At 38.0% G+C, this 11,665-nt stretch overlaps 1 protein-coding gene across 1 annotated transcript; it reads right to left on the reverse strand.

The window, feature by feature from the left end:
• Positions 1-10,884: 10,884 nt before the first annotated feature.
• On the reverse strand, positions 10,885-11,436 carry LOC138883110 (uncharacterized). The gene has a single exon (XM_070163771.1). It carries the CDS (start codon positions 11,434-11,436, stop codon positions 10,885-10,887), a length of 552 nt encoding a protein of 183 aa, XP_070019872.1.
• Between the last annotated feature and the right edge of the window lie 229 nt (positions 11,437-11,665).

Here is an 11,665-nt window from a genome sequence, read left to right on the forward strand (position 1 = left end):
TTTCTATAGCAGGCAGTGTTGGTCGCAGCTAGTGCCGCATCATCCTTTCAGCTGACTTGGTGAGCCTCACTCCGTTTCAGGGTCCTGTTTCATCTTTTTATCATGTACATTATATTTTGAGGTATAGCCGGAGCCTTGTTGCCGGCATTTCTATATTAATCTTCAGTTTTACTTAGAGGCTCTGTAGACAGATTGTGGGTGGTGATTGATGTTGGGGATTTAAGTAGAAATGTTGGTATTTGGAAATCATGTGTTTTTAAAGAAACTATAGATTTGTAATATTTTGGATATTGTGGTTGAAACTGCTAATGGAACCAAAGTGAAAGTTTTTAATGAGATATTTTCAGAGTTTGAATAATGGAGTATATCTCCTCTTTATTCAAGGATGACTTTGTGTAGAATGAAATCTAACAGGCTTGCTCAGTCGGGTTTACTCGGTTGAGCGCCGATTGTGCTCCTCGGTTTTGGGGCGTGACACTGTGTATCCCCAAGCCCTTTGACCCCTTGTGTGACTCTTGAACTCATTTGAATTCTATGTGTGATCCTATTCTGAGTTCCTGATTTGGTTTATCACTCCAACCTTTTCAAACAATCTCTATTACCTTACATCCTGCTCTTAGGATTTATTTTCAAATCCGCCTGCTACATTTAATAGAATCATGCCTATAGGGTTCCACTTCTAATTTCCTCTTCATCATAATAGAGAATCATGCCTATAGGATTCCACTTCTAATTTCCTCTGCATCAAATAGAAATCATGCCTATAAGGACTTCACTTTTAATGTCGTTTGCATCAGATAGAAACCATGTTCATAAATTCTGCATTTATCATGTTAGAAACCATGCTTCTAGGTTCCTAGCCATCATGTTTTAAATCAATTCAAGTATAGATACCATGCTTCTAGGACATAATTCTGATTTAGTAAGTCTTTCACATGTTACTACAAAGTGCCTAAAACCAGTAACACGCCTAGATACCATACCTATAGGAATTTCTATTCGTAATTATGTCTGAAAATCTAACTGGTTTAATAAATCAATTTCATCTCACCTAGATTACTTCTTAAAACTGGTCTTATTAAGCGATGGCATTTCTAAAACTAGTCCTTTCAAAATTACTTTAATCTCATCAGTTATCCGGCCTATAGGTATTAAGAGGGTCTATTTCGAAAACTTGTTTGTTTTTGCATTAACATAGACACAGTACTGCATATGGGCAAGCCTTAGGGCATTTTCAAAACCTGCATTTCTCTGAAGTTGTTTCTGTCAATCAACGTCTCTGATTTTAATAAGCTTTAAAAGAAGAGGCCCAGGCAACTAATAAGTTATGACTTCTATATTTGAAAATGGTTTATTTCTGCATAATCACTTAGAAATCTTGCCTTAGGACTTTGATTAATAAAGACCTTACTTTTGTCTGAGTCGTGCTGCCTGTATGTTTGTATGGAGGAATCGTGAGCCTCTTAATTTCTCCCATTATGTGGAAGTTCTAAATATTTTTTGACTGTCGCTTTAGATTTTTGCCTTTAAAACCTTAGGGGTACGTCTAGAACCACCTATATGTAGAGGTCCTAATTCCCTCTGGGACTATTAAGAAGGAACGGGTAGCAGCACGCAATAGGAATCAGTGACCAAACACAAAAGCTTTGCATGACCAATAAGGGTATGGGAAGGGTAGACATGGGATATGATGACTACGCGTTAATGTCACATGTAGCCCCTTATTGAGGAGTATTTACCGGACATTGTGTGGGGTGATCCTCTAGGATAAACATCCTAGGGCCCCTCCTTACCCCAAATCCTCTCCTTATTTAAAACTTTGTTTTATATAATTTGTTCAAACCTTTACTTCACTACTTGACTTGTCCAGTGAGCTTTACAACTTATTTGATTCAACTATTTGTATGGACTAATTTGTAAATATAAGTTCGGTCGGGACCCACAGTTGTGGACCAAGAGGGGTGCCTAACACCTTCCCCTCGAGGTTATTTCGAGCCCTTGCCCTAATCTCTGGTAATGCAAACCAACCCAAGAGTTAATCACTCTAGGTGCCCTAACGCACCTTATTCGTTAGGTGGCGACTCATCAAAATACCCAATTCCCAAAAGGAAATGAGTCAATACACCCCATGAATGTCGAAACCCAGACTTCCTTTCCGCGGAGGGAAAAAGGGGGGCGCGACAGCGTCCGAATCATACTTAAACATTCCGGAATGATGCTAAACTTTATGTACAAGTCATAAATCACGATACGAATCAATTCCAAGGCTCGGAATCCCAAACGAACATTGATAACACCAAAGTCCGCTTCACCAAACTTAGGAAATTAAAACCTTCAAAATGTCAACTTTCCACAATAAGCACCGAAATGCTCCCGAACCATACGATACTCAACTCGAACATACTCCTAAGACCGAAAATTATCATATGAACCTATTGGAACCTTCAAATCATGATTCCAAAGTTGTTTACCCAAAATTCAAACCTTGGTTAACTCTTCCAACTTAAAGCTTCCAAATTGAGAATTTTCCTTCTGAATCAACTCTGAACTTCCCGAAATTTAATTCCGACAACCCGTACAAGTCATAAAATATGAAATGAATCCACTCAAGGCCTCAAACCGCTGAACGATGCGCTAGATATCAACACAACCTATTGGGTCGTTACAGTTGTCGTGCAGGTGAGGATGACAGACATATATTGAATTGTGTTTATCTTTCCTTCATATACACGTATATATAATTTTCCTTGATTTTTAGTGTTACTCGTGTACGTCTTTCCTTGTTTCTTGATGTTACTATGCACTACCTACTTGGTCTGTTGTTCTTGGGTACATCATGTCTTGTTTGTTATTGTTATTTATACGTATTCTATCTTGCTTGTCACTGTTGCCTATATGCCTTATGCCTTATTTGCTATTGTAATATATGTCTCTTTTCTATATTATTTGTTACTACTATCTACATGCCTTCTATTTTGTTTGTTATTATCATCTACATGTCTTTTATCTTGTCTGTTGTTCTTGCATTTATGCCTTCTACCTTATTGTTACTATAAGCTATATGCCTTCTACCTAGTTTAGTATGGTTATACATATACTTGGTGAGGATGAGATAAATGCACGAAGGGTATTACCGTGCCATTTGATTTGATATATTTACATATGCTTGGTGAGGATGAGATAAATGCACGAAGGGTGTTGCCATGCCATTTGATTTGATATTATATATACATTCCTTGCATTGTGCGGATTGGTAGATGTGACTTATGCTGTTTTACGGATATTATTTCTTCCTCACATACTTGATTTATTGAGAAAGGTTTGGTTGTTATATTTGAGAATCATGTTCATTATTTCTCTTATTTGGTTCTTTTACCGTTACTCACCTTTTCTCTTCTTATTTTTCTTGCTTATGAACTGCACAAGTTATATTACTGTCACGATCCAAAATCCAACTAGTCGTGATGGCACCTAACCCAACCCGCTAGGTAAGCCAACTAATATTCAATACAATACAAATGAGATTTATAAGAAATCAATGAAGAATTATCTGAACTCTTATACAATAACCCAAGGAATGGTAGTACAAATCATGAGCTTCTTAGACTTAGAATTTACAAAGGTGGTGCGAAATAAATACATCATCTGTTCGAAATATACATAAACAGATTTGCAAAACTCGGACTACCAAGACAACTGGTAGCTACATCCAGAAAGTAGGTACACCTTCAATGTCAGCCACCGCCATACACAGCAGCATCAACTCTAAGATCTGCACACGAGGTGCAGAAGTAAAGTATGAGTACAACTGACCCCATATACTATATAAGTAACAAATCTAACCTCAGGTTGAAAGCAGTGGCGAGCTCGAAAGAAGGTCAAAGTTCAACACCAATAGCCAATAACAACTTGTAATAATGTAATGAAGTTAGTAAAGTTAAATAACTTAATAGATATATGCTCAGCTCATTCACAACTACGAGAAAAGTAGACATGCTTTTGACTGTGACAGTTAAAGTCCAAATCTTACCACCGAAATTAACTAAACCTGAGTTTATCAAAAGAACTGTATTTACCAATTCACAATACCAAATAAGAATTTCTGTTTACCAATTAACATGAGGAAAGTAAATCATTATGCCTACATGTCAAGTCATCAATTATCATATACCGTCTAACATGAGGAATGTACATATCTATGCCGATAAGTCAAATATACATGTAAAATTATCAAATGTCATATTACCATCTAGCCTGAGGAAAACACATCTCTATGCCTACATGTCAAATATACATGTCAATTTATCATATGCCATATTACCATCTAGCACGAGGAAAATACATCTCTATGCTTACATGTCAACTAAATATCATCATAGTGAAAACATCAAAAATAACCACACTTAGCATGCATAAGGCCCTAACCATCACACATATCAACACTTAGTACTGTACAGGTGCCTGACATAAATGTCCTCATCAAAGAATGTATACAAAACACTATGCATGTGCCCACTTCTGGCATGTCAGACTCCGAAAGGGCGGATCCTACCCAATCGCTAATCATAATAACTTAGCCCATATAGTGGGGCCTGGTCCATGCATCGCCCCAAATAAATAGCACTTAGCCCAATATGAGCCTGCGTACGTGTCACCTGGAAATCAATACCAAATCGGCTTTATATCCCAAACTCAGTTATTAATCGTTCAAGTCTCAGATAAATACATAACACAATACTCAGTTCAATACTGTTACACATGGGAGGCATCAACAACATGTGAGAAATCAAATAAGAAAGTACTGAGACAGAGATATCATACATGGATATAGGGTCATGACTGAGAGTGTGTAAAATTAAGGAAAATAGCTCAAAAATGGAAAGAATAGCCTTATCAAGTCTCAAATAGGTAGCACATAGCCTAGACATGATTTCTAACATGAATCAGAACCTAAATAATCATACAGGTCTATAAAACACGGATATAACAAGGCATAATAGCATAATAATCCCATAATAGCCTAAAATCCACCTCAAATCATGACCACTACGGTGAATGCATACACGCTCATCACCTAGCGCGTACGTCACCCCAATACCTATCATAAAACATAGTTCCCAGGGTTAAATACCCTTAAATCCAAGTTTAGATATGTTACTTACCTCAAACAAGCCAAATTCAATACCGAACAAGCCAAACAATACTCCAGAAATGCCATCTCGTCGGAATTAACCTCTGAACGGCTCAATACTAGCCAAAAGTAACTCAAAAATATCAAATAATGCCAAGGGAAACCAACCCAAATGATAACGGTCGAATCTTTAATCAAATACTCAAAGTCAACCAAAAAGTCAACCCGGGCCCACACCTCGAAACCCGATAAAACTCACAAATTCCAAGCAATCCATTCAATTATGAGTCCAACCATACAAATTTCACTCAAATCCAACTCCGAATAAATTTTACAAACTCAAAAACTCACTTTAGGAAGGTTTAGACAAAAACCTCCAATTTCTCTTTTAAAATTATCAATCAAATGCCAAAATGGAAGATGAAATCATGAAATATAATCAAAACCAAGTCAAAATTACTTAATCCAATCGATGTGGTAAAAATATTCTCTGAAATCTCCCAAATCCTAGCTCCATAACTCAGAATTCGATAAAATAACTAAAAGGTTCAAAATAGAGTACTTATAGATCTGCTCTAGGGGTACCCTTCACGAACGCGGAAGAATCCTTGCGTTCGCGATGAACAAAAATACACTGCCACAATTAACACCATGTGTTCAATCCAAGACCTTGCGAACGCGATGCACCACTCACACTACTCATCGCGAACACATATGCCTTGCCGCGAACGCGATGCACAAAGCACCAGGACCATCAACAAATTTCGCGAATGCGTTAACACACTACGACCGCAATGCCCAACCTTAGAAAGCTACGTGAACATGTCCCACACGTCACAAACGCGTAGAAGCAAAATGCTCAGCTCTAATATACTCTATGCGATCACGGTCTATCCTTCGTTATCGTGAAGGACATCAACAACACCAGAAAACCAATGATATAATCATGGAGAAAAATGGTCCGAAATTAAATTGAAACACGCCCGAGCCCCTCGGGACCCTGTCCAAACATATAAACATGTCCCAAAACACAACACAAACCTACTTGATGCCTCAAATCACATGTAACAATATCAAAACCACGAATCACACCTCAAACCAAACTTAATGAACTTTCAACATCCAAAACTCGCGTCGAACCATATCAAATCAACCCTGAATGACCTCACATTTTGCACACAAGTTCCAAATGACATAATGAACCTATTCCAACTCCTGGAGCAACAATCTGAACCCAATATCATCAAAGTCAACTCCTGGTCAAACTTATTAACTTTCCAAATCTTCAAATTACCAACTTCCGCCAATTAGCGCCAAAACCTTCTAGAAATATCCAAATACAAATATAAGCATATATAAAAGTCTAAAATCACTATCCTGACCTAACAGAACTATCAAAACTCCGATCTGGGGTCAAATACACAAAAGTCAAACACGGTCAACTCTTCCAACTTAATGCTTCTAAGATTAGAATCATTATTCCAAATCAATCCTAATCACTTAAAAATCAAAACCGACTATACACACAAGCCATAATACATCTTACGAAGCTACTCATTCCCTTGAACCACCAAACAAAATGCAAACTTCTCAAAATGACCGGTCGGATCGTTACAATTAGTGAGTGTCTTTTGACTTAAAAACCTCGCTACTACTTCACCAAGGTTAGTCAAATTATGTGTTGAGTACATGAGATCAGTTGTACCTACACTATACTTCTATACCTTGCGTAAAGATATCTTGGAGCTTAGTGGTTGCAGCATTTGAGGATGCACATCTGAGACTCCGGCCTTCCAGTTATTAGTCTCCATTTGTTCATGGTTGCTTAGATCACTACAATTCTATTTATATATATTTAAACATATATTTTATTTCTTCGTACCAACAATGTAAATCAAAATCCATAACGACCCGACCAGTCATTTTGAACATTTGCATTTTGCCTGGTAGTTTACTTGCATGAGTAGCTCCGTATGATATATTATGACTTATGTGAATTTTCAGTTTTGGTTTTTAGGTTATGTAGAATTGATTTGGAAGAATGATTCTCAATTTGGAAGCTTTAAATTTGAAAGAGTTGACCAAGTTTGACTTTTTAGTAGTTAACCTAAAATTGGATTTTTGATGGTTTTGTTAGCTCCGTTGGGTGATTTTGGACTTAGGAGAGCATCCGGATTGTGATTTGGAGGTTCGTAGTTGAATTTGGCTTGAAATGGCGAAAGTTAAAATTTTGGAAAGTTTGACCAAGGGTGGACTTTTTAATATCAGGGTTGGGTTCTAATTCTAGAAGTTGGAGCAGGTCCATAATGTCAAATGTGACTTATGTGCAAAATTTGAGGTCAATCGGACGTGATTTGATATGGCATCAGTTGTGGAAGTTTGAAGTTTCAAAGTTCATTGATTTCAAATTGAGGTGTGATTCATCATTTCGATGTTGTTATGTGTGTTTTGAGGCCTCGAGTAGATTCGTGTTATGTTATGGGACTTGTTGGCATGTTTGGACGTGGTCCCGGGGGCTCGGGCGTGTTTCAGATTGATTTCGGGCTATTTTTCCTTTGTTTTTCACTGCAGTGCTCTGCTAATATCTGGTGTCGCATTTCTTCATCGTGTTCGTGTGGCAAGTATCGTGAACGCGTAGTGTATTCTGATGGCAGCAACAAATTTTTCTTCGCGATCACAAAGTATGTCCCGCGTTCGCGTAGAGTTAGGGAAAGTCTTCTTCACGTTCGCGTACGGAGGATCGCATTCGCGTAGTGTTGAGGTTGGCAGCTGGTGTCACGCCCCAAAATCCGAGGAGTGCGATCGGCACTCAATCGAGAAAACCCGACTGAACAAGTTTGTTAGATTTCATTCTACCCAAATTCATCATTGAATAAAGAGGAGATGAACTCCATTAATCACTCTCTGAAAATATTTCATTAACAACTTTCACTTTGGTTCCATTAGCAGTTTCAACCATAATATCCAAAATATTACAAATCTATAGTTTCTTTAAAAACACTTGATTTCCAAATACCAACATTTCTACTTAAATCCCCAACATCAAACACGACCCACAATCTGTCTACGGAGCCTCTAAGTAAAACTGAAGATTAATATGGAAATGTCGGCAATAAGGCTCTGGTTATACCTCAAAATACAATGTACATAATAAACAGATTAAACAGGACCCCGAAACGAAGTGGGGCTCACCAAGGCAGCTGAAAGGATGATGCGACACTAGCTGCGACCAACACTACCTACTATAGAAACACCTACATCCATTTAAAGACATAGCACCCCCGGCAAAAGGGCCGTTAGTGCCATCGAATAGTACTAGTATCTATAACTAAACACCATCTAGTTAGAAAGAACTTTCATACAAAAATAAGGAAATCACAAGTACAACTCAAAAGCTTTAAACGATCACAACATTATCAATATAAAAGAATCATACAATTTTCACATCATGTTTCCGTAGCCTTTAGTTTGGGGCATTTCATACTGTTCAACATTGTTCACATTACCACTGCTATCTTTAGCGGAGTCCGATCTCGTCCCGATCAGCTAGGTTGCCTCATTTGAGACATTCACTTCAATCACAAACACACTACCACCATGAGCATAGCATGGCGTCCGATCTCGGCCCGATCGGCTAGGCCGCCTTACCAAGGAGTTTCCCTTTTCCATCAATCATCTCATTTCAATCTTTGTTTCCCATAAATCATTTCATAGGCACTTGGGGCCACGACTATCACATCATATATTTGGCACTAGGCCACATCTCACATCATTCCCAATTTCAATGTTAGATTTGCCATTTAGGACAGTAGGTGCACATAAGAGCAATTTAAATTGTGAGCATAGATAAGACTTCACATAGATGGCACATTATATGCAGTTTCAATCTCAATTTAAGGTCTAAGCATTTCAATACATAATTCATATTTTTTGCCCCTTTCAAGTTATCAAGATAGCACGTTGATCATGTTGAGACACATCTTTCACGCATATAAGGTTACAACACCAATTCATGTAAAATAACAATCGATGCAATAATTCAACTTTAATCTTACCATATTCACACAAACATCGATGAAGCTCGATTTCTAAAAGACGAGGTTTTAGCCGTACATACCTAAAATTCGCCCCTTAATGATACAACAAAGATCCAATACACTTAAGCAACTTCAATCTACAATATAACATTCAATGGGACCAATAGTAGTAACAAATTCCTTAACTTAAGCCATTTAGGCATATTATCAAACACTTTGTAGGTATAGATCTTTACATCTCATAACCGTAGTATTAGTTCATCCAACTATCACTATTAACCAACAATTCATTCTACCATCGTTCCTAACCAATTTATAACTTCCAACAGCATATGTATGACCATCCATTCGCACCCAACCATCAACCTCCTTAATTAACCCATTTCACAATCTCTACAATACTAACACAACCTAGGTTAGGCATTTATGGCTTCCAATCACCATCCCATGAGTTCTAACGTATATATCATACATAAATAATCACCATATAATTGTTAGAGGTGATAGATATACCTCTTGTAGTAAAAATCTTAAGAATCCCCACTTGTAGTGTTCTTGATCAATTTAGGGATTTGAATGGGAATCTATGGATTTTCAAGATCAACCCTTGTTAATATAAGTGTTTAGAAGTAGTAATCAACTCAAAATACGCCTAAAACATTACCTTGGATCATAGGAGGGAAGTATGGGACGGATTCCCCATGATAGAGCAACCCCTAGCTCAAAGAAATGACTTATAGACTCTCCATACCCGGTCTTGGGGTATTTAGAGATCTGCTAGTAGCGCGCCCGCGCTAATGGTCGTGCTATGTCGGCGCTCACGAGGCAGAATACTTTGCAATATGTGCGACCGCGCTTCCGCCGCGCACATGGGCGCGCATATGACACATGCCCAATAAAATGGTCGTAACATTCTGTATACACCTCCAAATGACGAACGATTTGATGCGTAGGAAACTAGACTCAAAGAGATTTAATTTGATAGGTTGTGCATCACACAAAACCTCATATAACTGGAGATGTGATTGTTCAAAGTGAGGTCTTGTGAGTACTCATTCACAACTTTAGTCCATTATGAAACTTTCCAACTTGGCTTAGACTTAGGCCTCTCTTTAGACCCCAAATCACATATAATATGACTTAAAAACTTATAACATATCCAATTGATATCCATTATATCATGAATCCTCACTTGCACACAAAATAAAATAATTAGCCTACCTTGGCAACATGAAATCTTAAATTACTTAGCACAATTTTCTGGGGCTTTACATTCTCCCCCGCTCAGGATTATTCGTCCTCGAATGATAATTGGAGTCAATCCACAAATACTTAGTATACCTTATCTCTTTTCTCACATATCTTAAACTCCCAAATTTTGACTAACTCCCAATTTTTTCAGAAATTTCGGCCGAGTTTCCCTTGTAACTGGGCATATCGACCTGTCAGAGAATCACATAAATGCATCCTATCAACAAATACATAATCCAAAGATGCAACATAATATAAAATGATTGCCAATCGTGGCCCCATAAGCAATGCATTTCCAGAAAAGAAATACTAGTATCATCAACTAACCATGTGATACATAATCCATAGAAGGTAAGCTTTCAACATCTTCATAGGACACAAATACTTAATTTCATAGCTATACAAACAAGTGAGGATACTTCTTCTGCATTTCTTCCTCGGCTTTCCATGGGCATCCTCACTTTGCTAGTTTCGCCATAACACTTTCACGGAGGCAATTTCTTTATTTCTCAACTTTCGGACTTGCCTATCAAGGATGGAAACTGGAATTTCTTTGTACGATAATTCTTCATTAACCTCAATAATCTCAATTGGCACAATAGTGGACGGATCTCCGAATACCTTCTTCAACATAGACACGTGGAAGACTGGGTGTACCATTGACATCTCGGGTGACAGCTCGAGCTTGTATGCCACCTGACCAATCCTCTGAATGATTTTGTACAGTCCGACATACCTCAGACTCAATTTTCCCTTCTTTCCAAACCGCATGATACCCTTCATAGGGGAGACATTCAAAAATACCCAATCATCTTCTTTGATCTCCAAGTCTCTGCGACGAACGTCCGAATACGACTTTTGGTGACTCTGAGTAGTTTTAAACCTCTCTTTAATAATCTTGACTTTCTCCATAGCCTGATGCATAAGGTTCAGCCCTATCAATTCAACTTCTCCAACCTCGAACCACCCAATGGGACATCTACATCTCCTACCATATAATGCATCAAATGGTGCCATCTAAATACTAGAATGGAAGCTATTGTTTCAAGCAAACTCTACGAGGGGTAAATAATCATCCCAGCTACCTTTGAAATCAAGAACACAAGAACACAACATATCCTCAAGCTTCTGAATGGTCCGCTCTGCCTGCCCCAGTTTATGGATGAAGGGTTGTACTAAGATTTACTTGAGTATCCACACTTTGCTGAAATTTCTTCCAAAAGTTTACCGTGAATTGAGCCCCTCG

This window comes from Nicotiana sylvestris, chromosome 12, assembly GCF_000393655.2.
Source record: "Nicotiana sylvestris chromosome 12, ASM39365v2, whole genome shotgun sequence".
NCBI classification, from domain to species: Eukaryota; Viridiplantae; Streptophyta; class Magnoliopsida; order Solanales; family Solanaceae; genus Nicotiana; species Nicotiana sylvestris.

Bases quoted from the DNA above. Each gene is read 5' to 3' on its own strand.
- LOC138883110 (XM_070163771.1), bottom strand. From the start codon at position 11,436: ATGGCACCATTTGATGCATTATATGGTAGGAGATGTAGATGTCCCATT.